Source organism: Lampetra fluviatilis, chromosome 80, assembly GCF_964198595.1.
Source record: "Lampetra fluviatilis chromosome 80, kcLamFluv1.1, whole genome shotgun sequence".
Classification (NCBI taxonomy): domain Eukaryota; kingdom Metazoa; phylum Chordata; class Hyperoartia; order Petromyzontiformes; family Petromyzontidae; genus Lampetra; species Lampetra fluviatilis.
Genome location: NC_136354.1, coordinates 676,104 through 704,012, shown reverse-complemented (window position 1 = coordinate 704,012; position 27,909 = coordinate 676,104). Strand labels below are relative to the sequence as shown.

The 27,909-nt window shown below is 52.4% G+C and overlaps 1 protein-coding gene and 1 pseudogene across 1 annotated transcript; one reads left to right on the top strand and one right to left on the bottom strand.

The window, feature by feature from the left end:
- Positions 1–27,909, top strand: part of LOC144953664 (uncharacterized) — a 564,993-nt pseudogene that overhangs the window by 387,933 nt on the left and 149,151 nt on the right.
- On the bottom strand, positions 1,037–14,112 carry LOC144953660 (uncharacterized). The gene is made up of 5 exons (XM_078884240.1): positions 13,915–14,112; positions 13,285–13,383; positions 11,426–11,484; positions 5,752–6,481; positions 1,037–1,355 (listed from the first exon to the last, which is right to left on the bottom strand). Exons 1-5 carry the CDS (start codon positions 14,110–14,112, stop codon positions 1,344–1,346), a joined length of 1,098 nt encoding a protein of 365 aa, XP_078740366.1. The 3' UTR covers positions 1,037–1,343.

Sequence of the window (27,909 nt, the reverse complement as noted above, 5' to 3'; positions counted from 1 at the left end):
ACACGGGGAGAGAGAGGATGGAGACGCGGGGAGACAGAGGATGGAGACACGGGGAGAGAGAGGATGGAGACACGGGGAGAGAAGGGAGACACGGGGAGAGAGAGGAGGGAGACACGGGGAGAGAGAGGATGGAGACGCGGGGAGACAGAGGATGGAGACACGGGGAGAGAGAGGATGGAGACACGGGGAGAGAAGGGAGACACGGGGAGAGAGAGGAGGGAGACACGGGGAGAGAGAGGAGGGAGACACGGGGAGAGAGAGGATGGAGACACGGGGAGAGAGAGAATGGAGACACGGGGAGAGAGAGGAGGGAGACACGGGGAGAGAAGGGAGACACGGGGAGAGAGAGGAGGGAGACACGGGGAGAGAGAGGAGGGAGACACGGGGAGAGAGAGGATGGAGACACGGGGAGAGAGAGGATGGAGACACGGGGAGAGAGAGGAGGGAGACACGGGGAGAGAGAGGATGGAGACACGGGGAGAGAGAGGAGGGAGACACGGGGAGAGAGAGGAGGGAGACACGGGAGAGAGAGAGAGAGAGGAGGGAGACACGGGGAGAGAGAGGAGGGAGACACGGGGAGAGAGAGAAGAGGGAGACACGGGGAGAGAGAGGAGGGAGACACGGGGAGAGAGAGGATGGAGACACGGGGAGAGAGAGGAGGGAGACACGGGGAGAGAGAGGAGGGAGACACGGGAGAGAGAGGAGGTAGACACGGGGAGAGAGAGGAGTGAGACACGGGGAGAGAGAGGAGTGAGACACGGGGAGAGAGAGGAGGGAGACACGGGGAGAGAAGGGTGTTGTATGTGTAGAGAGGAGCCGACACGAGATTGCAGGGGTCTCGTCCTTTATTCCTTTCCTTCCATTCACACCTGTCGCCAGCCGTCCCAATCCCGTTCCCGCCAAAGGCCCCCCTTTCCCGCCCGTTCTCCCCTTATATCACCTCGATCACCCCTCCCCCTAACCCATCTATTGGTGGGAATCCTTCCCCTGACACCCCTACATCACCCCCCCCCCCCGGAGAAAAAAATAACCGTCCTCGGTTCTGCCTCCCCCATGGACCATTTAAGTCTCCCCATGCCTCCCACCACTGACAGTGACGACAGCCCTTACCCCCCCCCACAACCCTACAATGCAATATAACACAACAAATCAATTGCGCGGCCTGCCCAGGTCTCCAGCCAGCATCCCGTAACAGCCCGGACATCCACAGGCAGCAGATGACCGTGGCGGCCCCCTCCTTCGAAGGCCCTCTCGTCGCGGTCCCTGGTTCGGTGGTGCCGGTGTCGCCTTGCCTGGCGCCGCTGTCTCTCCGGCCCCCGCTCGTGCCGCCGCTCCGTCAGGCCTCACATGGGGTGCTGTAGGTGACAAGGGAACACAGGGCACCGAACCCCCTGCCGGTCGGCGCGTGGTGGTCGGCGACCTTGGCCTGGGTAGGGATGATGATGATGTTGGCAGTGATGTTGGTGGTGATGTTGGTGAAGATGACGGTGGAGAGATGTATGGCTTAAGGCGGGTGGGGTGTACAAACCATCGTCGCTTACCCAGTTGGACCTGGACGCACTGCGGTCGGAGTGCTTTGATGACCTCGACCGGCCCTTTCCAGGGTCGGTGCAGCTTTGGTGAGAGGCCAACCGGCACCTGAGGACAGTGTAGCCATGCCTGGTCCCCAACTTTAAAGGGCTTGGCTGTCACTGTCCTCTCCCGTATCCGTACATTACTCTCTTGGCTCGCGGCCGATGCGGCCTCGGCTGCTTGGCGGGCCTCTCTCAAATAAATGAGGGAGGTCTTTAGTGCCTTCGGCCATGCGTCGGCTCTTGCCGGAATGTCCGTCAGCTGCACCTCAATAGGCGGAACGGGATCCCGTCCGTACATCAGGAAAAACGGCGAGAACCCCGTCGCCGCGTGTGGGGCCACCCTGTACGCCGCTAAGACCGATGGAATGTGGAGGTCCCAGTCGGAATGGTTTTCGTCCACCACTTGGGACAGCATGGCCGCTATGGTGCGGTTAAGCCGCTCTACCATCCCATCGGTCTGGGGATGATATGGAGATGTTCGGACCTTTTTAGTGCCCAGGATAGAGCAGACGTCCTTCAATAGCTGTGAGGAGAAATTCCTGCCCTGATCCGTGAGCAACCGCTCCGGTGCCCCCTTATCAAGGACATAGCCTCCCACGAAGGCATCGGCGATGGTCTGTGCCGTTTGGTCCGGGAGGGCCCACGCCATCGGCCACCTCGTGCAGTACTCGACTCCGACCAACAGGTATTTATTTCCCCGTGGCGTGACCGGCAGCGGTCCCAAGATGTCCAACGCAACCAATTCGTTGACCCTGGTCACCGTGATGGGCTGTAGGGGCGCCCGGCTTACCCGGGGTGGCGGCTTTCGCCGCGCACATTCGACGCAGGTAGCGACCCATCGATGCACGTCAGCGGTCATACCTGGCCAAAAGTACCGACCCTGTAATGTGTGCAGTGTCTTCCGCCCTGCCAGGTGCAGCAGCTGGCGGCCGTGTACGTCCATAACCAATTGTTGACGCAGCGACTCCGGAACTACCAGGCATCGCCGGCGCCCTGTCGGGTCCCATCGCATGAGGAGATCCTCCCATACGATGTACTCCTCCCCCCCTGCCTCTGCTGAGGCGCGTAGTGTTCGCAGTGGGGCTTCCTCCAGCTGTAGCCGTCTCCAATCGTCCAAGGTCAGCCCCAGGTCGTGGTCGGTCAGCTGGACCTCACCCTGTGCGCCCTCCGCCGTGCGTACAGGAGCGATGACCGTCCCCTCCGGCCTCGCCTCCTTGCAGCGTGCCCCGCCTGTGGTGCATGCACAAGGGCCCTGGGGCACCAGTCGGGACAATGCGTCTGCGTTGGCATGTCTGGTCCCTTTGCGATGCACTACTTGGTACCTGTACTCCTGCAGGCGTTCTATCCATCTGGCCAGCTGGCCCGAAGGCTGGTCGATGCGGAGCGAATACTGCAAGGCCGCGTGGTCAGTGCGGACCGTAAATTTGCGACCATACAGGTAGGGTCGGAATTGCTGCACAAAGTGAACGACTGCCAGGAGTTCCCTACGTGTGACGCAGTAGCGCTGCTCCGCTGATGAAAGCACGCGACTACCATAGGCGATAACCACCTCCCGACCCTGCTGGACTTGCGACAAAACACTGCCGATGCCCACATCGCTGGCGTCCGTGTCCAGGATAAAGGGGAGGCCAAAATCCGGAAAGGCCAATGGTGGTGCATCTGTCAGACGTGAGCGCAGCTGCTGGAATGCCTCTTCCTCCAGAGGGCCCCAATAAAACCTCTGGTTCTTCGCCGTCAACACGTGCAAGGGCTTGGCAATGGTTGCGAAGTTGGGCACAAACCGGCGGTAGTAAGAAACGAAACCCACAAACCGGCGTACCTCCGGAACCGTTGTGGGAACAGCCCAGGCCCTCACGCAGGCCGTCTTTTCCGGGTCTGTAGCCACTCCCGACTCACTGACGACGTGGCCCAAGTAGCGTACCGACGACTGCATAAGGTGGCACTTCGACGGCTTGAGCTTCAAGTTCGCGTTCCGGAACCGCAGGAACACCTGACGCAATCGGTCAATGTGTTCCTCGAATGATCGGCTGAAAACAATGACGTCGTCCAGGTAGATGAGGCACGTTTCCCATTGGAGGCCTGCCAAGGCCAACTCCATTATGCGTTGGAACGTTGCCGGCGCCGTCTGGAGGCCCATAGGCAGGCAGTTGAACTCGAACAGGCCCTGTGGTGTCCGGAATGCTGTTTTAGGCCGGGAGTCCGCGTCTAGTGGGACCTGCCAGAACCCGGACAACAAATCCAGCGTACTGAAAAATTTTGCTCCCGCCAGTGCATCCAATGAGTCGTCGATACGTGGTAGGGGATATGCGTCGGCCAGCGTGACGGCATTGAGGCGTCGGAAGTCCACACAGAATCTCAGTGACCCATCTGACTTCTTGACTAGGACCACCGGTGCCCCCCAGGGACTCGAGGATGGAGAAATTATGTCGGCCCGCAGCATCTCCTGCACCGCTTGTTGAATGTGCCCTTTTTCCATTGGGCTCATTCTATATGTGTTTTGGCGCAGGGGTGCGGCATCTCCCGTGTTGATGTGGTGCTGTGACAGATTTGTGCGCCCTAGGTCGAACGGTCCCCGGCTGAACACGTCCGAGAACTCCTGCAATAACGAGTGCAGCTGCTGTTTCTGGTCGGGCGGCAATCCCGGCTCAGGCCCCGCCAGCTGGTCCATCCACGATTTGGCCCCTCTGTCCTCGGACTGGCCGATGCTGCCTACAAGCTCGGGCTCTGTCCCTGGGGCTCCTAGTGACAAGGGACTAACGTGGGCCAGAACTGTTCCCTCCTGCACCGTCGCTGTTCTATCGGAGGTGTTCAGCACCTGAATGAACAGATGCTGGTTCCTCTGTACAATAGTTTCGGCCCCCACCAGCGCATGACGATCCATGGCCGCTGACGCCGGAGACACCAGGATGGGTGAGTCTGGTCGGGCTGTCACGAGGGGGGACCGATATTGCAGCGGAACCAGCATCTGGGCTGCCGGGGGAATGGAGACAGACTTACTGACCAGAGCCTGCACGTAGGGTACACCCCGGCTGGCCCCCTCCGCCTTTAGGAAATGGAGATGCGTTCCCTGGACTTCCACCCGCCCATTGGCCAGATCGATTTTCATTGGCATCCGCCTCAGAAAGTCCGTCCCCAACAGGCAGGGTACGGGCAACGTTGCGGAGACAAGGATGGGTCCTGCTACCGAAAGCTGTCCAATCTGTATCGGGGCTTCAACCTGGCCCAGGAAGCCCATGCTGCCTCCATTTGCTGCAATGAACGTTGTCTTGACGGGGACTAAAGGTCGGATTTTATCCGGCAGCATCTCATGCATGGTGCTCGAGATGATCGTGGCTGATGCCCCCGTATCGACCAAGATACGTGCCGACACTCCCGCGATTTCACCGACCAGGACCGAGGTTCCTGACGTGGCCGCTACCACCCGCCTTGCCAGCTTCCTCCATTGTGTGGCTGAGTCCGGCCACTGACCAGGCGGCGTCTCGTTATCCTGTGGTGCATGGTGAAATGATGGGGGATGGGTGTGGATGGACTGAAGATGGGGTTCCTCCCTTTGGAGTGCGTCCCAGCAGGTTGAACGCGCCCTTGTTACATAGTGTGGGCTTACCCCTGGGTTGCGGGCTGGGCTCTCTGTGTAGTGCAAATTGCCCCCCCTAGGTGACGTAGGATGGGCCCCCCTTGTGGTGTGGGGGGGCCCCCCCATTGCAGGGGGCGGTGGGGACTGGGGGGTGGGCCTTCCCGTGAGCCCCTCCCTTTCCTTTGTCACGGGGGCGTGGTCCCCCTGGTTCCGTCTCGCTCTGTCGCAAAGCGGTGGTGAGGCGGGTCGTGGAATTGCTCCAGGGCGCAATGTCAATCGTGTGGGCTGCCTCCGCCCCCGGGCCGTTGCCCCTGGCAACTCGCCGGCGTTGCAGGTAACTGGTGACGTCACGCCCGCCGGTGACGTCACGCCCGCCCGCGAACCCACGCCCGCCCGCGAAACCACGCCCACCCGCGACGTCACGCCCGCCCGCGAAACCCCGCCCGCCCGCGAAACCACGCCCACCCGCGACGTCACGCCCGCCCGCGAACCCACGCCCGCCCGCGAAACCCCGCCCGCGCGCGACGTCACGCCCGGCATCGACGTCGCTGCCGGCCGCGACGTCACTTCCGCCCGCGACGTCACCTCCGCCCGCGACGTCACCTCCGTCCGCGACGTCCCTCCCGGCGTCGGCGCGACTCCCGGCGCGGTCCCCGGCCTCGGCGCGATCCCCGACGCGGTCCCTGGCCCCGGCGCGATTCCAGGCGCGGTCCACGGCCCCGGCGCAATTCCCGGCGCGATCCGCGACACCCCTTCCGACCGCGACGTCACTTCCGGACGCAACGTCACGTCCGTTCGCGACGCCACTCCGGGTCGCGATGCGACCACAGGCCCCGGCGCTATCCCCTTCCCCCGACCAGAACAGCGGGGACCGGGAAACGACACCACCGGCGCCCACCCCGAGGAGACTCCCGGTGAGTTCGCGGCGTCGGAAGTGTAATTACCCGGCCCGCCCGAGAGGCCGGGTGGGACGGCGTCACTCGCCTGGCTCCTGTCGGCGTTCGGCCCCGGCAGGTTCCAGGTGACGTTGGCGGCCTCCGGCTCCGTGCGGCACCCCCTCGCCACATGCCCCTCGCGACCACAACGGTGGCAGACCCACGGGGCGTTGCGTCGGGGGGGCTCGGCGCGATGTTGTAGAGGCGGCTGCCAGCGACGCGGCGGTTGGTCCCTCTGCTCCGCCAGTCCCCGGATCGCCGCGTACACCTCCCGCAGCGATGGCTCCGTCTCAGACGTCGGCGGTCCGTCCCCAGATGCCCCACCGGCAGCCTGTGGTGACGGTGCAGGTTCGGCGGCTAGTGTCGCTGGACCAAGTAGCGCCGCGGCAACGGCTGGGCTGTTCCCCCCCGCCGCGCCAGCCACCGGGCCCACGGGTGGCGCCCGGCCCATGACCTGCTCGTGGGCTTGGATGGTCCGGGCAGCCCACAGCGAGGTGCGTTCTTCCGGCGTCACTACGGGCATTACAACGCCGGCGCGGCAAGCGTAGGCGATGAGGTGCTCGACCACGAGGTCCTCGAGCGCTTCTTCAGCCAGGCGAGGGAAAGCTCTCCTCGCCAACACGAGCAGCGCCCCCCTGTAGGCTAAAGGGGATTCTTTAGCCCCTCGCTGGCGATCCTGGAACCGTTTAAAGGCTCCTTCCGCCGGGCAATAGATCTCCCCCAAAGCCTCGTAGGCCGCCTGTAGCGTGGACTTGCTGTGCGAGGGAAGGGAGGTGTAAGAGGAGAGTGCTTCTTTGCCCAGAACAGATGGCAGCGCTCGTAGGGCCTCTTCGTCTGTCCACTCGAGAGCGTGGAAGGCAGCCTCGAATCGGCGGACAAACTCCTCCCAATCTTCTTCCTCAGCCACAAACTTGTCGACGGGCCCCAGCCGACGCGGCCGTCCGGCCACCTGCTCTCCGTGTTGGGTGTTTAGCTCTGGGGGTTTTGGCGGGAGCGGCGGCGGCTGGCGTGACGAGGTTGGTTGCGGCTCCTGCCCGGCCGGCTGGTCGGCGTCCGGTTCCCGTGGCCTCTCCTCCCGTAGTACGCGTGGGGGTGGGGGTCCCGGTGCCGGCGGGCCCCCCATAGGGAGCCTCTGCAAGAGCTCCTGGAGCGCCCTCTCCACGCGGGCCATGCGGTCCTCCATGCGATCCTCCAGGCGATCCGGGCCCCCTTCTGCTGCTTCTGACAGCAGGCCCCCTTGTTGCCCAGGATGTGAAGGATCCCCGGCCCCTGCTTCCTCCTCCCTCGGCTCCCTCCCGCGAGGATTCTTCTTTGTAGCCATTAGGATCCCACCGCTGCCACCAAATGTAGAGAGGAGCCGACACGAGATTGCAGGGGTCTCGTCCTTTATTCCTTTCCTTCCATTCACACCTGTCGCCAGCCGTCCCAATCCCGTTCCCGCCAAAGGCCCCCCTTTCCCGCCCGTTCTCCCCTTATATCACCTCGATCACCCCTCCCCCTAACCCATCTATTGGTGGGAATCCTTCCCCTGACACCCCTACATATGTGTCGGAGTTATGAAATTTTGATGAAAATAATAAAAATTAATAATTTTCAAAAAAATGCGCAAATCGCATTAATTATGTTAATGTGTGTATTAACATGCATAAATTATGATATTGCGTGTGATTATATGCATAAATTATGATAATCGCGGAGATAATCGTAGTAATTTATGCGGATGCTTGCGATGATGTTAATGTGAGCAGTTATGATAATTAGGCTCAGCTTCGTTTATCCAGAGTTGTCAATCAGGATAACACGATTATCATCGATTAAACGTTTACCGATTATCCTAGTGTGTGTTATGATATTTAAGGTCACCAGTTCAGATCTCATCACAGGATACAGCTCTTAATTATAAGACAGTTTTGCATGGACTTGGAAAGAAGCACTCGAACAGTTGGTGTTAAGCAATTTTATTCTAACAAGCATGTGACATTCTATCATGCAGGTCAAACATGCGTCAATAATTCATGAATAACCAAACTCTTATGCATTTGCGATACTGTGCATTCGATTAATATGAATAACTAAAATTCTTATGCAATTACGATATTATGCATTTGACTAAAATGAATGAATAAACACTTATGCATTTGCGATACTATGCAATTACCTAATATGAATGACTAAACATTTTTTTTATTCATTGGCGAAATTATGCAGTTAACGAAAATGAATGACTAAAACATTTCTTATTCATGTAACTCGACGGCAGCACTGCTTTGCACGATCAGTTGATATTGAACGCACCACCTCGAAATGGCAACCCTTTTTGGAAACACAAAGATAACTTTTGAAAGTCTTATTCGTGTGCGTGTTGTGTGTGCGTTGTCCCCTCGTAATATTGATTGTGTCGTTAGCTTATGTGGTGTAGGAGGATACAAACAGCGGCCAGAAGTTTTCTCTTGGGTTGGGCGTGGCCGCCGCGAGCGCCTGCTGCTCCCTCGCTCGGCGTGTCGCTCGGCTTGTGCGCTCTCTCTCTCTCTCTCTCCACCGCTGGATGACGAGTTGGCACGATGCTGTCCTTGAAGATGCTCGGTCGCTCGTGTCGCTCGGTGGCGCTGGGTGTCGCTCGTTGGCGCACAGTGGCGCACGGTGGCGCACAGTGGCGCACGGTGGCGCACGGCGGCGCAGCTCTGCTGGCGCTGGGTGGCGCTCGCTTGGCGCTAGCTTGGCGATCTCCGCCTTTCCTGCGGGTTGTTCGCTGGTCGTCACTCTGACGAGGAGCGATGCTTCGTTCGTGGCAGGGTGGACGTTGGCGTCTTTGTTGGCTTCACTCGCAGCTCGGTGACTCAGGGTAGCGATTCTTCTCAGGTGGTGCAGACCTCGGCTTGTAGCGGCACGTCGCTACCTCGCGAACCTCGTCATGCTGGATGACGAAAACTTCTTGACGATCTGTGGTGGAGTCGAAGTCCTGGCGACGAGATGGGGCTCAGAGCCCCTGGCGATCTGTGGTGGGGGCCAGGGCCCCTGACGATCTGAGTTGAATGGATTTTTCCCCGGCTTATATGGAGAAAATCCACTCAATCTTCCCGAGTTGTTTGAAGGCCGTCATATATCTTTCTGTGGGTTGAACACATCTCGTCCGTGTGTTTCGTGTGTTTATTAGTGAAGACACAGCTGTGTAACCCTTCTGGGAGGAGGGGTGTGGAATATTATTTGCTTGCGTGTGCAAATCTTGCTGTTTGTGCTCAAAACGTGATCACCCTCTTCTTTCTTTTGCGAGAGAAAAACAAACTAAAACAGAGCGAGAATAAGCAGACATCCCCGCGTCCCCCCTCTCGCGACCTTCCTAACCCTCCAAGTATTCATGGGCCATCTGTTTGTGCTGCGGGGAGACAAAGGCGGCCGTGCTCAACTCAAACACGCGAGCACCCTCTCCTCTCTCCACGTCTCTTGCGAGAGAAAACAAACCATGTCAGCACAAACCCCCCCGCCCCTTGTGACCTTTTTACTCCCTCTTTGCTTGTCAGGCCCTGCTGGAAGACAAAGGTGGCTGATGAGATGTTTGTAATACATTTATGTGGTCCTGTGTGTTACATTTATTCTTGAATTATATTTTATGAGTTCCTTCGGTCTTGGTATCGGGGTTATCATTCGTCTATGTTTAATGCATATTCGTCATGATCCTCGTCACATTATTATTTGGCTTCGCCAAGTTTAGTTCCCCAGAGATTGGTGTTTTATTCTGAGTTAATTTTTTTATGTCCTAAGGTTAAGTGTACTATGCACTTAAGCTTTCTGGAATTCGTACTCTTTAGTTTTTCGGAAGGTCGTGTAGATAGGAAACATATACTTCTAAATAATATGTATGCGGTGAATATAAGGGAATTACTAATAATAAAATTATTGTTTGTTGGTTAATTATCTATGTTAAGTTTCTACTTTTCGGTAAGGAAAACGTTAAGAAAACGCGAAGTTTCAACCGTTATTTATTCTTTACTCTGCTCTGCACCCCCTCCGTGCATCTCAAGATGTTTTGGGAGTTCAGGTCATCGATCTTTGTCCATCTGGATGTCTTTGACCTCTCTTGTGACCGACTTCTTACCAGTTTAATGGCCGTTTCACAGATTCCTGGTGTGCTTGTAGTGGGTTGTTTTCATTACTTAATTTAGAAAAAAATATATATATAGATATAATAAAAAAAATTATTATTCTTAATATTAATAACGGAAAACAGGGCATAGATCCAACAGATGCACATACATATTAAGGTTTAATTACAATGGCCAGATTAGATAAGCTATGTTGATTGATATGCGGATTGTAAATGTAAAAAGAATTACAATTGAATGCAAAGTCCATGATAGGCCAAGTCGTGAACAAAGGATTTGTACTTGCTAACAGCACTTGCCCCAAAAAGTGTCATGAAGGCTATATGGGTTAAATTTCGATTTAAAGCTTTCGTGACTGCAGGGATTCATCTTCTTGGTTCTTTCGGTAAAGTCACGTAGAATGGAAATAATAAAATAATAAAAATAAAACATAATTAAATAATTATCACGACGTTTCGGCCACAACGCAAGCAGCCGTCATCAGGTGAAGAACAGGTCTGTCAGAAAGACAGCGTATCGGTTTTTTTGGTCTTTGTGTGTGTATCGACATGCCTCTGGGTGAGTGTCTGTGTGAGAGACACTGATCTATCAACGCTACGATCCTTAATGCAATGTGTGTGTTTTATATTTGTATGTGGATAGTAACGATAGTGGATGTACATTCACTCTGAATCTTTACTTTGTCGTTAAAAAGGACGTTGTACACAATGTTATTAAACTTCACATCTACCCTACCTCCATGCCAAAAAGCCACTGCAGTGATAATTAAACTGCAACGTATTTGATTCATAAACCCGCATGTTCGAATTTTCACCAAATTTTAACCCGTGTTGGGATGTCCCCATCCTGCCATGGAACCAATTATTAATTCGTGTCTCTAGCAGATCATTGCAAGCCTCGTGTTGGAAAATGGCCCACTGAAGCTGATATCATGGAGCTAATTCTGAGTACACTGCAAGTGCCCTCTGGTCCGCATAGCAAAAAGCAGGACCCTCCCACCTGTTCTTTAAGTAGGAGTAACGTTGGTCATTATTATAGATGGAATTTATCCAAATAAGTGCAGAACCACATTACAGCCATGTGATGGGTTATTTTGTGCAGTTGTAGTGACTAACTCGGAGACGATAAGACTTGGAAGCACTTATTTATTAACGAGCACCGACGGAATTAACACACTTAATACTTCGACCATCTATTATATTGCGACGCTACTCAGCCAGGACAGACGGTAGGCTGCCTGACTAGCGGCGCTCCGAGATGGTGGAGACGGAGATGACGATGAGAAGAATGGCGACGATGGACTACAGCAGCACAACGGGGTTCACATTCCAAACACAGCCCCAAGGTGCCCCACAGGGGCCCCTCTTACACTGTCAGCGTGGACTCGCTCCGCCCTGGAACCTACTAGCGGGTCCTGGTGGGCCCCTCTGTGACCTGCTGAGGACAGGACTGCCGTACGCCACAGATCCTATTTTCTGCCAGCAGCAAATGCGTTGCCACTACACAGTCAATGTCGACTGGGCTGAGATCCTGAACTTGCTAGACTAGAGAACCCGCTTTGATCACTGGCGGGTGCCAGGTTTCAAACCCTGGTTATCCAGCAGCAGCCTGTATCGTGAGCAGCAGCATTCTTTGAATATTCTGTCAAAACAATTTCGATATTTGAGTGGTGGCACAATTCTGCAATTGCTTTTTAATACCTCTGGTGGCAGTAAGAATTTCTAGAAGACCAAGTTCTAGAGAGTCCCTTTAGAAGATATTTTGGTCTACTCTTCCACATTGGGCAGGTGTTTTAGAAGAGGAAGGGGTTTAAGAAACTCAACTATTTGTTTCAACTGCTGTGGCAGAAGGTGAAGAGAGGGGCAGAGGTGCAGTGGAGCAGAAGGGCAGTGGAGCATTGGACCTGAGGAGACGTGGGACAGTGGAGCAGAGGGGGCAGTGCGGAAAAGGGGCAGAGGGAAAGAGGTCATTGGGGCAGTGGTGTAGAGTGGCAGTGTTGTGCAGGAGGCGATTCACCTGAATATATTTTCCCACCACTATTTGTATTTGCTCTGAAGAAGGGCCATTTTCCAAAACGTCTCTCAAATGTGTGTCCTTGTGTAATGACAGGATTACACCTGTTGACATTACAAAGTGACACGTGCTGTCCTTTTAAGGCATTTACGGGTACAGGCACATAAGTAACAGCCAATCAGGGAAGGAGGCGTATCTGTGGCAAAGGAAACAGGTGGGGTTAGTCGAAATGCTCTGGGAACCTGCTCGAATGTTCCACGAGAAGTGGTGGGGGGAGGCGGGGTTTAGCCACACCTGGGCGAATATAATGGGGAGCGGACCCGGTGCTCGGGGCTCGTGTGGGGTCCTGGGTCCTGGCTGTGTCGCTGTTCATCGAAATCTCTCTCCGTTGTCCGGCCACGTGGAAGATCTCCTGATTGGTTACATCGCCGTCATCATCATGCCGCCAGCCAGCGGCGAGACGAGTGAGGGCGAGGGGACCACGCCGAGTGATCGGCTCTGCGTGCAGCCACTAGAGGTGTTATTGCCGAGAGTTCTAGTCAGTGAGAGGAAGAACCAGTGTTGGCCTGTATTGTGCCCACTGTGAGAAATAAAGAAGTACCCTCTATGTGACGTGTCGTGGAAGTCGCTCATTACACTTGTATTGCCACACACACAGCTGGGACACCTTACATCCGAGCCAAGGCACATTTACCCAACACAGACAGCACTTGCAAGCAATTCAACGTTATGTTGTGTCATCATGGGTTTATTTCACAAAGTTTATATAGTACCAGCAACAACAATGGTATTGAATCTTATTCTTTACAGGAGTGGCTCTGGGGCTTGCCACGTGGTAGGTTTCGTCAATTGTCTGTACCAGACATGCCACCACAAAGCAGCACGCGGCGGAGGAGTAAGATGATCGCTCTCGCCACGCGAGCAAGGCCCCCTCGCTTCCTCTTCTTTCCCTGCATCACCACCTCCACCACCTGCACCTCCTCCACCTCCTCCTTTGTCTCGTCCTCCATCTCCTCCTCTTCATCCTCCACCACCATCTTTTCTCCATTCTCTGTCTTCTCCATTCTCTCCTCCTGTTCCTCCTCAACCTCCTCCACCACCTTCTCCTCTTCCTGTTCCACCTCTGTCTTCTTCTCCATCTTCTCTGCTTTGAAGCACTCTTCTCCAAAGCTTGGAGCAATCGGGCCCTGCACAGGAGTGGCAGAGGTGGATGCGGTGGCGGTAGCCGTGGTGGCGGTGATGGCGGTGAATGCAGTGGCGGCGGCAGCGGTGGCAGTGGTGGTGGCGGTGATGGCGGTGGATGCGGTGGCGGCGGTGGTGGTGGTGGTGGCGGTGGCAGTGGTGGTGGCGGCGGTCGTGACGATGGTGGTGATGGCGGCGGCAGTGGTGGCGGTGGTGGCCGTGGTGGCGGTGATGGAGGTGGTGGCGGTGGTGGCAGTGGTGGTGGCGGTGGTGGGGGTGGTGGCCGTGGTGGAGGTGATGGCGGTGGCGGCGGTGGTGGTGGTGACGGCGACGGTGGTGGCAGTGGCGGCGGTGTTGGCGGTCGTGACGGTGGTGGCGGTGGCAATGGCAGTGGTGGCGGCGGGTTTTGTGGCAGTGGCGACAACGGCGTCGGTGGTGGCGGTGGTGGCGGTGGTGGCGGTGGTGGCGGTGGTGGCGGTGGTGGCGGCGAGGCGCTGCTCCTGCTCAAGGCGCTTCTCCTCCTCGACGCGTTTCACGTTAGCGAGACACTTCTCCTCCTCCTCCTCCAGATTGTTCTCCTCAGGACACTTCATCTCGAGATGATGCTTGTCATCAATTAAGTACTTCACTTGAATGAGGCGCTTCTTGAGGAGATAGTCTCGGAAGCATTTCTCCTCTGTGCGGCACTTCGCCCTGGCAATGCGCTGCACCTCAAAGAGGCGCTCCTCTTCCATGGTGCATCTTTCTTTGCCAAGGTTCTTTTCCTGGAGATGCTTCACCCCGCTGACGTCCTTCAACTCCCCAATTATCCTCTGATCAAGCAAAGATAAGCAAAGGAACATTCAGACATGCACATGCAAGCAAACATTCATACCCACAGGCATGCAAACGTGGACGTGCACATGAACCCAAACAAAAAAACATACTCACACATGTAGGTACAGATGCAGCCATCCACATTCAGTCATTCAAACTTGCTTAGTCCACACAGACATAATTCATGTGACTGCCTGATATCATTCTGTCTTCATTGGTAATAAATGGCCACTTCAAGTGCCTGCATGAGTGGGACGGTGAAGAGATGCGGTGATGGTGTCGGGACATGATGTTGTGATATGGAGAGGAGAAGTAGTGGAATGTTCTCGAGAGATGGTGTATTGTGAAGGTATAGAGGCATGATGAGGCTGTAATATGGTGTATTGAATTGGTGGTCGTGTAGTGTGATGAGAAATGTGATGGTGAGAGTTGGTGTCGTGATATTTTGGTGTGATGGTGTGGTGACATGGTGTGCTAGTTTTCGAGACAATGTCGTGTGTTTTAACCCTACAGACCCCATACACATCGTGCTCTCTTTTAGCCCCGCCCTCCCTCCCAATACGTTCCATTCATTGGCTACCACATTCTGATAAGCTCCTCCCCCCTCCTTAACTTGTATTTAAGAACTTGCATCTTGGAATCCCTGCCTCACTTGATACAGCAAATTCAGCTGTGACGGTCCCACCTGGGATGGAGACTTGTGTTGCCTCCGAAACGTCGTGATTTTTATTATTTTATTTTCATTAATTTTTATTTAATTTTATACCTACGTGACTTTACCGAAATAACTAAGAGTATGAATCCTTGCAGTCACGAAAGCTTCAAATCTAGAACCCATACACACCTTTGGGGAGCGATTCTTGTAACTTTGGCCTGGGAAAGGGTCCACCTTATCCATAACGTCCCCCCACGTGGTCGACTGGCACGCCGACTCCCGGGCTATGAAGAACAGAAAATTCATTCCAAGGACGAGTAATGAATTAGAGAACGAAGGACATAGAGTTTCACAGAACTAATTTTGAGATTCCAGTAATTACCTCTTACCACCAACAGGACCTGCTACTGAGAAATATTCATCACATGGCAGTAAAACTTTACAAGTCATGTTTTTGTCGGCATTTTGAGACCGTAAATTACATAAGCTTGAGACCCCAGTTTGAACAAAGATGGCAGAAACTCAAATCTAAACCCATCCTCTTTGCCACACTCGAGCATTACGTCTTCCCATTACCACCAAGTCATGTCTACGAAAAATCATTTATCAAGGAGCCTCCTCCTCCGCATATAATTTATGTGATGCAGGTATCTGGGACTTACCCTCATAGTCATTCAAGATCTCAGCCCACGTGATTTGTCCGTCCATGATGTTGGGAAGGAGTAGATTTTGTTTGAAGTTGGATGGCCTGTGGAGGTTGGAACAACGCTCAGATTTAGCAACCTTTTGAATCACTCATCCTCTTAATTAATACATATTTGAACACTCATTGTACCAATCTAATCACTATCGTGACTATACTCTTGGGTTTTTTTTTTGTAAAGTCACGTAGGTAAAAATAGATAAATAATAAAAATAAATAACAAACATTTATCGAAATAATAATAGAAATAAAATATCACGACGTTTCGGAGGCAACACAAGCTTCCTTCATCAGGTGTAAAAAGGCACAGCTAAATAGCTGACTTAACAATGATATTTCACCTCTAATCCAGACATGCATGTTCATGTACAGCCCATTTGGATTAATCGACTGCTTGATAAATGACCCATATGCATTGTAGGTCATTAGGGTCATATGACCATACTTAAATGATTTGTTATAATACGAGCATGACGTCGTAGGTCACTTGATGTCAGAGGTACCACCCATGTGGCTGTGACATCACAGATTGGAGGCAACTATGGCAGCGTCTAGGGTCTGAACTTAAAGGCAGATTCCTCCCCAATTGTTGAATAACATTCAGTACATATAATGTAGGGCACAATTGTACCAGCAATCAGAACACAATAATTGTAGACATGTTATTAATATTCTATGAGATTTAAACGGATTAGTTATACTCGTTTTAAATGCTGACTCGCTTGGGGTCTAAACAACGACAGTAACAGCAACATTTCAGGGAATGCCAAGTATCCTAACAGTTCTACATTGAATTTTTATTTAAAGCATTCGTGACTGCAGGGATTCATATTCTTGGTTCTTTCGGTGAAGTCACATAGAAGGGAAACAATAAAATAATATTAATATAAAACAATACAATTGTCACGACGTTTCGACTGCAACACAAGCAATCATCGTTAGGTGTGAAATCCACAGCAAGATTGCTGAAAATTGAATTGTGAACATATAAAAATAATGAAGCTTTAGTTTGTAGTCGAAATGTAAAATAAAAAGAAACCACATTCATCGTCAACAGGGTCGCTCACCTCGTTGAGGATTCGCTCTCAAAAGGCTTCTTCTGCTGCTCCCTCGTGTGCATTCCTCTCGACTGTGGGTGGAGGCGTGGCTGTGACGTAACAGAGGTGACGTCACTAGCGCGAGGCTCCGCCCCCCACGATCCCGGCTGGCGCATCACGTGGTGCAGTGCTGGTTGTGCGCGGGACCGGAAACAGTTTTTTATGTAGTTTATACTTTAGTTTTCTACGTGGTTGTTTAGTAACTGCAGCTACATATCATTAACATTCCTTTCCTTTGTTAATGCTACTTCCTGCACCCCCCTTGGTGCTGCTGATCCTGCATAATGCATGGGCATAATATGACTTTGAAACCCCCCTGCCCACCTCCTACGCATTTCCCATGAATATGCTAAATTCCTCTTCATATGCACATACCTTTGTTAAGGCTCTCTTCTTCTTCCACCTCCAACTCAGCTTATATATAAGCCCCTAGCTTGGCATTGTCTCATTCTTCACCTGAAGACGGCTGCTTGCGTTGTAGCCGAAACGTCGTGAGAATTATTTTATTTTATTATGTTTTATTTTTATTATTTTTTTACTTCCCTTCTACGTTACTTTACCGAAAGAACCAAGAAGATGAATCCCTGCAGTCACGAAAGCTTTAAATCGAAATTTAACCCTCACCCCCAGTTCGCATTTCCGTCCCTAGGTTCGCATATATATATACATATGACATCCATACATACGAGTATCATGGGATTATTATGTAGGAGGTCATAGAATGAATCTAACTCATTTGCCTTGCTTTCATCCCTCGACTGATATTCATCTTCGGTGGATGCATGAGCAACGACCACTCCTCGTCTCCCGTTGATTGGGAGGTGTGCCCACGGTAGCCTGGGGCTTAGAGCTTTCCACACCTTACGCCACGCTCCCACGCCCCCTTGATTCGTTTTTTTTCTCAGAAGAAGAGCCCCCTGTTGTTTGGAATTCCCCAGCCACAAGTAAAGTTCTGTAAAAACAATCTGCTACCTCATCGGCGGTGCCGGACGTTAACGCTGCGGTGGATGTGAGCAATGTCCTGGAGGGAATATTCTTAGGTTTTTTCGGTAAAGTCACGTAGGTAAAACATTAAAATTAATGAAAGTAAAATAAAAATAAAAATCACGACGTTTCGGAGGCAACACAAGTCTCCGTCATCAGGTGGGACCGTCACAGCCAGATTTGCTGCATCAAGTGAGGCAATGATTCAAGATGTAATCCCTTAAGAGCAAGTTGAGGGGGGAGGAGAGGGGGGGCGGAGCTCATCAGAATGTGGTAGCCAATGAATGGAACGTATCGGGAGGGAGGGGGGCGGGGCTCAAAAGAATGCACAACGTGGTACAGGTCGGCGGCTTGGACGTTGTGCATTCTGTAAACTAATATTAATATATCGGCCATAACTGTGAAATACCATCTAAAATATCACAATGTTGATCGTGGTATACTTAAGTTAAGAGGTGCATGTGTTGACGTGGTTTAATGAAAATATTTAAGGACCACTGTGTGTCTAGACAACGAAAGTGAATTGTTATATTTGATCAATTTAAATGGTTAGAATTGCTATGGATACCCATCTGGATGGTGTAGTTTGTAAGTGTTGTTTATCATTATAACCATTATTAGTCTATAGCAGAAAGTCTCGTGTGTTTTTACACTGCTGTGTATGTACAGTGCTTTGTGTACGTATGTGTTTTAATTTTCCACGTGTTTTCACGGTAATTGCATTGAATGTGGAGCAGTTACCTATCGGATTACTTGTTGATGTGGTGTGATGTGCAGTGGTTGTGAGGTGGTTCAATTCCTGATTTTACTCTCGTAGTTAAGTGGTCTTGTGGAGCCAAAGTTTGAGAAAGACTGTGATCATATCTTTGCTCAATATTAAAAAATATATATTTCATTTTCCTCATTGTTTAATAATTACTGCAGATGATCGGTTCCAGGATGTATACGTGGATTTCATGTTCGTTGTTCCTGTGTTTGATGGCTTTCACATCGACGTCGCTGCCGGCCGCGACGTCACTTCCGCCCGCGACGTCACCTCCGCCCGCGACGTCACCTCCGTCCGCGACGTCCCTCCCGGCGTCGGCGCGACTCCCGGCGCGGTCCCCGGCCTCGGCGCGATCCCCGACGCGGTCCCTGGCCCCGGCGCGATTCCAGGCGCGGTCCACGGCCCCGGCGCAATTCCCGGCGCGATCCGCGACACCCCTTCCGACCGCGACGTCACTTCCGGACGCAACGTCACGTCCGTTCGCGACGCCACTCCGGGTCGCGATGCGACCACAGGCCCCGGCGCTATCCCCTTCCCCCGACCAGAACAGCGGGGACCGGGAAACGACACCACCGGCGCCCACCCCGAGGAGACTCCCGGTGAGTTCGCGGCGTCGGAAGTGTAATTACCCGGCCCGCCCGAGAGGCCGGGTGGGACGGCGTCACTCGCCTGGCTCCTGTCGGCGTTCGGCCCCGGCAGGTTCCAGGTGACGTTGGCGGCCTCCGGCTCCGTGCGGCACCCCCTCGCCACATGCCCCTCGCGACCACAACGGTGGCAGACCCACGGGGCGTTGCGTCGGGGGGGCTCGGCGCGATGTTGTAGAGGCGGCTGCCAGCGACGCGGCGGTTGGTCCCTCTGCTCCGCCAGTCCCCGGATCGCCGCGTACACCTCCCGCAGCGATGGCTCCGTCTCAGACGTCGGCGGTCCGTCCCCAGATGCCCCACCGGCAGCCTGTGGTGACGGTGCAGGTTCGGCGGCTAGTGTCGCTGGACCAAGTAGCGCCGCGGCAACGGCTGGGCTGTTCCCCCCCGCCGCGCCAGCCACCGGGCCCACGGGTGGCGCCCGGCCCATGACCTGCTCGTGGGCTTGGATGGTCCGGGCAGCCCACAGCGAGGTGCGTTCTTCCGGCGTCACTACGGGCATTACAACGCCGGCGCGGCAAGCGTAGGCGATGAGGTGCTCGACCACGAGGTCCTCGAGCGCTTCTTCAGCCAGGCGAGGGAAAGCTCTCCTCGCCAACACGAGCAGCGCCCCCCTGTAGGCTAAAGGGGATTCTTTAGCCCCTCGCTGGCGATCCTGGAACCGTTTAAAGGCTCCTTCCGCCGGGCAATAGATCTCCCCCAAAGCCTCGTAGGCCGCCTGTAGCGTGGACTTGCTGTGCGAGGGAAGGGAGGTGTAAGAGGAGAGTGCTTCTTTGCCCAGAACAGATGGCAGCGCTCGTAGGGCCTCTTCGTCTGTCCACTCGAGAGCGTGGAAGGCAGCCTCGAATCGGCGGACAAACTCCTCCCAATCTTCTTCCTCAGCCACAAACTTGTCGACGGGCCCCAGCCGACGCGGCCGTCCGGCCACCTGCTCTCCGTGTTGGGTGTTTAGCTCTGGGGGTTTTGGCGGGAGCGGCGGCGGCTGGCGTGACGAGGTTGGTTGCGGCTCCTGCCCGGCCGGCTGGTCGGCGTCCGGTTCCCGTGGCCTCTCCTCCCGTAGTACGCGTGGGGGTGGGGGTCCCGGTGCCGGCGGGCCCCCCATAGGGAGCCTCTGCAAGAGCTCCTGGAGCGCCCTCTCCACGCGGGCCATGCGGTCCTCCATGCGATCCTCCAGGCGATCCGGGCCCCCTTCTGCTGCTTCTGACAGCAGGCCCCCTTGTTGCCCAGGATGTGAAGGATCCCCGGCCCCTGCTTCCTCCTCCCTCGGCTCCCTCCCGCGAGGATTCTTCTTTGTAGCCATTAGGATCCCACCGCTGCCACCAAATGTAGAGAGGAGCCGACACGAGATTGCAGGGGTCTCGTCCTTTATTCCTTTCCTTCCATTCACACCTGTCGCCAGCCGTCCCAATCCCGTTCCCGCCAAAGGCCCCCCTTTCCCGCCCGTTCTCCCCTTATATCACCTCGATCACCCCTCCCCCTAACCCATCTATTGGTGGGAATCCTTCCCCTGACACCCCTACATATGTGTCGGAGTTATGAAATTTTGATGAAAATAATAAAAATTAATAATTTTCAAAAAAATGCGCAAATCGCATTAATTATGTTAATGTGTGTATTAACATGCATAAATTATGATATTGCGTGTGATTATATGCATAAATTATGATAATCGCGGAGATAATCGTAGTAATTTATGCGGATGCTTGCGATGATGTTAATGTGAGCAGTTATGATAATTAGGCTCAGCTTCGTTTATCCAGAGTTGTCAATCAGGATAACACGATTATCATCGATTAAACGTTTACCGATTATCCTAGTGTGTGTTATGATATTTAAGGTCACCAGTTCAGATCTCATCACAGGATACAGCTCTTAATTATAAGACAGTTTTGCATGGACTTGGAAAGAAGCACTCGAACAGTTGGTGTTAAGCAATTTTATTCTAACAAGCATGTGACATTCTATCATGCAGGTCAAACATGCGTCAATAATTCATGAATAACCAAACTCTTATGCATTTGCGATACTGTGCATTCGATTAATATGAATAACTAAAATTCTTATGCAATTACGATATTATGCATTTGACTAAAATGAATGAATAAACACTTATGCATTTGCGATACTATGCAATTACCTAATATGAATGACTAAACATTTTTTTTATTCATTGGCGAAATTATGCAGTTAACGAAAATGAATGACTAAAACATTTCTTATTCATGTAACTCGACGGCAGCACTGCTTTGCACGATCAGTTGATATTGAACGCACCACCTCGAAATGGCAACCCTTTTTGGAAACACAAAGATAACTTTTGAAAGTCTTATTCGTGTGCGTGTTGTGTGTGCGTTGTCCCCTCGTAATATTGATTGTGTCGTTAGCTTATGTGGTGTAGGAGGATACAAACAGCGGCCAGAAGTTTTCTCTTGGGTTGGGCGTGGCCGCCGCGAGCGCCTGCTGCTCCCTCGCTCGGCGTGTCGCTCGGCTTGTGCGCTCTCTCTCTCTCTCTCTCCACCGCTGGATGACGAGTTGGCACGATGCTGTCCTTGAAGATGCTCGGTCGCTCGTGTCGCTCGGTGGCGCTGGGTGTCGCTCGTTGGCGCACAGTGGCGCACGGTGGCGCACAGTGGCGCACGGTGGCGCACGGCGGCGCAGCTCTGCTGGCGCTGGGTGGCGCTCGCTTGGCGCTAGCTTGGCGATCTCCGCCTTTCCTGCGGGTTGTTCGCTGGTCGTCACTCTGACGAGGAGCGATGCTTCGTTCGTGGCAGGGTGGACGTTGGCGTCTTTGTTGGCTTCACTCGCAGCTCGGTGACTCAGGGTAGCGATTCTTCTCAGGTGGTGCAGACCTCGGCTTGTAGCGGCACGTCGCTACCTCGCGAACCTCGTCATGCTGGATGACGAAAACTTCTTGACGATCTGTGGTGGAGTCGAAGTCCTGGCGACGAGATGGGGCTCAGAGCCCCTGGCGATCTGTGGTGGGGGCCAGGGCCCCTGACGATCTGAGTTGAATGGATTTTTCCCCGGCTTATATGGAGAAAATCCACTCAATCTTCCCGAGTTGTTTGAAGGCCGTCATATATCTTTCTGTGGGTTGAACACATCTCGTCCGTGTGTTTCGTGTGTTTATTAGTGAAGACACAGCTGTGTAACCCTTCTGGGAGGAGGGGTGTGGAATATTATTTGCTTGCGTGTGCAAATCTTGCTGTTTGTGCTCAAAACGTGATCACCCTCTTCTTTCTTTTGCGAGAGAAAAACAAACTAAAACAGAGCGAGAATAAGCAGACATCCCCGCGTCCCCCCTCTCGCGACCTTCCTAACCCTCCAAGTATTCATGGGCCATCTGTTTGTGCTGCGGGGAGACAAAGGCGGCCGTGCTCAACTCAAACACGCGAGCACCCTCTCCTCTCTCCACGTCTCTTGCGAGAGAAAACAAACCATGTCAGCACAAACCCCCCCGCCCCTTGTGACCTTTTTACTCCCTCTTTGCTTGTCAGGCCCTGCTGGAAGACAAAGGTGGCTGATGAGATGTTTGTAATACATTTATGTGGTCCTGTGTGTTACATTTATTCTTGAATTATATTTTATGAGTTCCTTCGGTCTTGGTATCGGGGTTATCATTCGTCTATGTTTAATGCATATTCGTCATGATCCTCGTCACATTATTATTTGGCTTCGCCAAGTTTAGTTCCCCAGAGATTGGTGTTTTATTCTGAGTTAATTTTTTTATGTCCTAAGGTTAAGTGTACTATGCACTTAAGCTTTCTGGAATTCGTACTCTTTAGTTTTTCGGAAGGTCGTGTAGATAGGAAACATATACTTCTAAATAATATGTATGCGGTGAATATAAGGGAATTACTAATAATAAAATTATTGTTTGTTGGTTAATTATCTATGTTAAGTTTCTACTTTTCGGTAAGGAAAACGTTAAGAAAACGCGAAGTTTCAACCGTTATTTATTCTTTACTCTGCTCTGCACCCCCTCCGTGCATCTCAAGATGTTTTGGGAGTTCAGGTCATCGATCTTTGTCCATCTGGATGTCTTTGACCTCTCTTGTGACCGACTTCTTACCAGTTTAATGGCCGTTTCACAGATTCCTGGTGTGCTTGTAGTGGGTTGTTTTCATTACTTAATTTAGAAAAAAATATATATATAGATATAATAAAAAAAATTATTATTCTTAATATTAATAACGGAAAACAGGGCATAGATCCAACAGATGCACATACATATTAAGGTTTAATTACAATGGCCAGATTAGATAAGCTATGTTGATTGATATGCGGATTGTAAATGTAAAAAGAATTACAATTGAATGCAAAGTCCATGATAGGCCAAGTCGTGAACAAAGGATTTGTACTTGCTAACAGCACTTGCCCCAAAAAGTGTCATGAAGGCTATATGGGTTAAATTTCGATTTAAAGCTTTCGTGACTGCAGGGATTCATCTTCTTGGTTCTTTCGGTAAAGTCACGTAGAATGGAAATAATAAAATAATAAAAATAAAACATAATTAAATAATTATCACGACGTTTCGGCCACAACGCAAGCAGCCGTCATCAGGTGAAGAACAGGTCTGTCAGAAAGACAGCGTATCGGTTTTTTTGGTCTTTGTGTGTGTATCGACATGCCTCTGGGTGAGTGTCTGTGTGAGAGACACTGATCTATCAACGCTACGATCCTTAATGCAATGTGTGTGTTTTATATTTGTATGTGGATAGTAACGATAGTGGATGTACATTCACTCTGAATCTTTACTTTGTCGTTAAAAAGGACGTTGTACACAATGTTATTAAACTTCACATCTACCCTACCTCCATGCCAAAAAGCCACTGCAGTGATAATTAAACTGCAACGTATTTGATTCATAAACCCGCATGTTCGAATTTTCACCAAATTTTAACCCGTGTTGGGATGTCCCCATCCTGCCATGGAACCAATTATTAATTCGTGTCTCTAGCAGATCATTGCAAGCCTCGTGTTGGAAAATGGCCCACTGAAGCTGATATCATGGAGCTAATTCTGAGTACACTGCAAGTGCCCTCTGGTCCGCATAGCAAAAAGCAGGACCCTCCCACCTGTTCTTTAAGTAGGAGTAACGTTGGTCATTATTATAGATGGAATTTATCCAAATAAGTGCAGAACCACATTACAGCCATGTGATGGGTTATTTTGTGCAGTTGTAGTGACTAACTCGGAGACGATAAGACTTGGAAGCACTTATTTATTAACGAGCACCGACGGAATTAACACACTTAATACTTCGACCATCTATTATATTGCGACGCTACTCAGCCAGGACAGACGGTAGGCTGCCTGACTAGCGGCGCTCCGAGATGGTGGAGACGGAGATGACGATGAGAAGAATGGCGACGATGGACTACAGCAGCACAACGGGGTTCACATTCCAAACACAGCCCCAAGGTGCCCCACAGGGGCCCCTCTTACACTGTCAGCGTGGACTCGCTCCGCCCTGGAACCTACTAGCGGGTCCTGGTGGGCCCCTCTGTGACCTGCTGAGGACAGGACTGCCGTACGCCACAGATCCTATTTTCTGCCAGCAGCAAATGCGTTGCCACTACACAGTCAATGTCGACTGGGCTGAGATCCTGAACTTGCTAGACTAGAGAACCCGCTTTGATCACTGGCGGGTGCCAGGTTTCAAACCCTGGTTATCCAGCAGCAGCCTGTATCGTGAGCAGCAGCATTCTTTGAATATTCTGTCAAAACAATTTCGATATTTGAGTGGTGGCACAATTCTGCAATTGCTTTTTAATACCTCTGGTGGCAGTAAGAATTTCTAGAAGACCAAGTTCTAGAGAGTCCCTTTAGAAGATATTTTGGTCTACTCTTCCACATTGGGCAGGTGTTTTAGAAGAGGAAGGGGTTTAAGAAACTCAACTATTTGTTTCAACTGCTGTGGCAGAAGGTGAAGAGAGGGGCAGAGGTGCAGTGGAGCAGAAGGGCAGTGGAGCATTGGACCTGAGGAGACGTGGGACAGTGGAGCAGAGGGGGCAGTGCGGAAAAGGGGCAGAGGGAAAGAGGTCATTGGGGCAGTGGTGTAGAGTGGCAGTGTTGTGCAGGAGGCGATTCACCTGAATATATTTTCCCACCACTATTTGTATTTGCTCTGAAGAAGGGCCATTTTCCAAAACGTCTCTCAAATGTGTGTCCTTGTGTAATGACAGGATTACACCTGTTGACATTACAAAGTGACACGTGCTGTCCTTTTAAGGCATTTACGGGTACAGGCACATAAGTAACAGCCAATCAGGGAAGGAGGCGTATCTGTGGCAAAGGAAACAGGTGGGGTTAGTCGAAATGCTCTGGGAACCTGCTCGAATGTTCCACGAGAAGTGGTGGGGGGAGGCGGGGTTTAGCCACACCTGGGCGAATATAATGGGGAGCGGACCCGGTGCTCGGGGCTCGTGTGGGGTCCTGGGTCCTGGCTGTGTCGCTGTTCATCGAAATCTCTCTCCGTTGTCCGGCCACGTGGAAGATCTCCTGATTGGTTACATCGCCGTCATCATCATGCCGCCAGCCAGCGGCGAGACGAGTGAGGGCGAGGGGACCACGCCGAGTGATCGGCTCTGCGTGCAGCCACTAGAGGTGTTATTGCCGAGAGTTCTAGTCAGTGAGAGGAAGAACCAGTGTTGGCCTGTATTGTGCCCACTGTGAGAAATAAAGAAGTACCCTCTATGTGACGTGTCGTGGAAGTCGCTCATTACACTTGTATTGCCACACACACAGCTGGGACACCTTACATCCGAGCCAAGGCACATTTACCCAACACAGACAGCACTTGCAAGCAATTCAACGTTATGTTGTGTCATCATGGGTTTATTTCACAAAGTTTATATAGTACCAGCAACAACAATGGTATTGAATCTTATTCTTTACAGGAGTGGCTCTGGGGCTTGCCACGTGGTAGGTTTCGTCAATTGTCTGTACCAGACATGCCACCACAAAGCAGCACGCGGCGGAGGAGTAAGATGATCGCTCTCGCCACGCGAGCAAGGCCCCCTCGCTTCCTCTTCTTTCCCTGCATCACCACCTCCACCACCTGCACCTCCTCCACCTCCTCCTTTGTCTCGTCCTCCATCTCCTCCTCTTCATCCTCCACCACCATCTTTTCTCCATTCTCTGTCTTCTCCATTCTCTCCTCCTGTTCCTCCTCAACCTCCTCCACCACCTTCTCCTCTTCCTGTTCCACCTCTGTCTTCTTCTCCATCTTCTCTGCTTTGAAGCACTCTTCTCCAAAGCTTGGAGCAATCGGGCCCTGCACAGGAGTGGCAGAGGTGGATGCGGTGGCGGTAGCCGTGGTGGCGGTGATGGCGGTGAATGCAGTGGCGGCGGCAGCGGTGGCAGTGGTGGTGGCGGTGATGGCGGTGGATGCGGTGGCGGCGGTGGTGGTGGTGGTGGCGGTGGCAGTGGTGGTGGCGGCGGTCGTGACGATGGTGGTGATGGCGGCGGCAGTGGTGGCGGTGGTGGCCGTGGTGGCGGTGATGGAGGTGGTGGCGGTGGTGGCAGTGGTGGTGGCGGTGGTGGGGGTGGTGGCCGTGGTGGAGGTGATGGCGGTGGCGGCGGTGGTGGTGGTGACGGCGACGGTGGTGGCAGTGGCGGCGGTGTTGGCGGTCGTGACGGTGGTGGCGGTGGCAATGGCAGTGGTGGCGGCGGGTTTTGTGGCAGTGGCGACAACGGCGTCGGTGGTGGCGGTGGTGGCGGTGGTGGCGGTGGTGGCGGTGGTGGCGGTGGTGGCGGCGAGGCGCTGCTCCTGCTCAAGGCGCTTCTCCTCCTCGACGCGTTTCACGTTAGCGAGACACTTCTCCTCCTCCTCCTCCAGATTGTTCTCCTCAGGACACTTCATCTCGAGATGATGCTTGTCATCAATTAAGTACTTCACTTGAATGAGGCGCTTCTTGAGGAGATAGTCTCGGAAGCATTTCTCCTCTGTGCGGCACTTCGCCCTGGCAATGCGCTGCACCTCAAAGAGGCGCTCCTCTTCCATGGTGCATCTTTCTTTGCCAAGGTTCTTTTCCTGGAGATGCTTCACCCCGCTGACGTCCTTCAACTCCCCAATTATCCTCTGATCAAGCAAAGATAAGCAAAGGAACATTCAGACATGCACATGCAAGCAAACATTCATACCCACAGGCATGCAAACGTGGACGTGCACATGAACCCAAACAAAAAAACATACTCACACATGTAGGTACAGATGCAGCCATCCACATTCAGTCATTCAAACTTGCTTAGTCCACACAGACATAATTCATGTGACTGCCTGATATCATTCTGTCTTCATTGGTAATAAATGGCCACTTCAAGTGCCTGCATGAGTGGGACGGTGAAGAGATGCGGTGATGGTGTCGGGACATGATGTTGTGATATGGAGAGGAGAAGTAGTGGAATGTTCTCGAGAGATGGTGTATTGTGAAGGTATAGAGGCATGATGAGGCTGTAATATGGTGTATTGAATTGGTGGTCGTGTAGTGTGATGAGAAATGTGATGGTGAGAGTTGGTGTCGTGATATTTTGGTGTGATGGTGTGGTGACATGGTGTGCTAGTTTTCGAGACAATGTCGTGTGTTTTAACCCTACAGACCCCATACACATCGTGCTCTCTTTTAGCCCCGCCCTCCCTCCCAATACGTTCCATTCATTGGCTACCACATTCTGATAAGCTCCTCCCCCCTCCTTAACTTGTATTTAAGAACTTGCATCTTGGAATCCCTGCCTCACTTGATACAGCAAATTCAGCTGTGACGGTCCCACCTGGGATGGAGACTTGTGTTGCCTCCGAAACGTCGTGATTTTTATTATTTTATTTTCATTAATTTTTATTTAATTTTATACCTACGTGACTTTA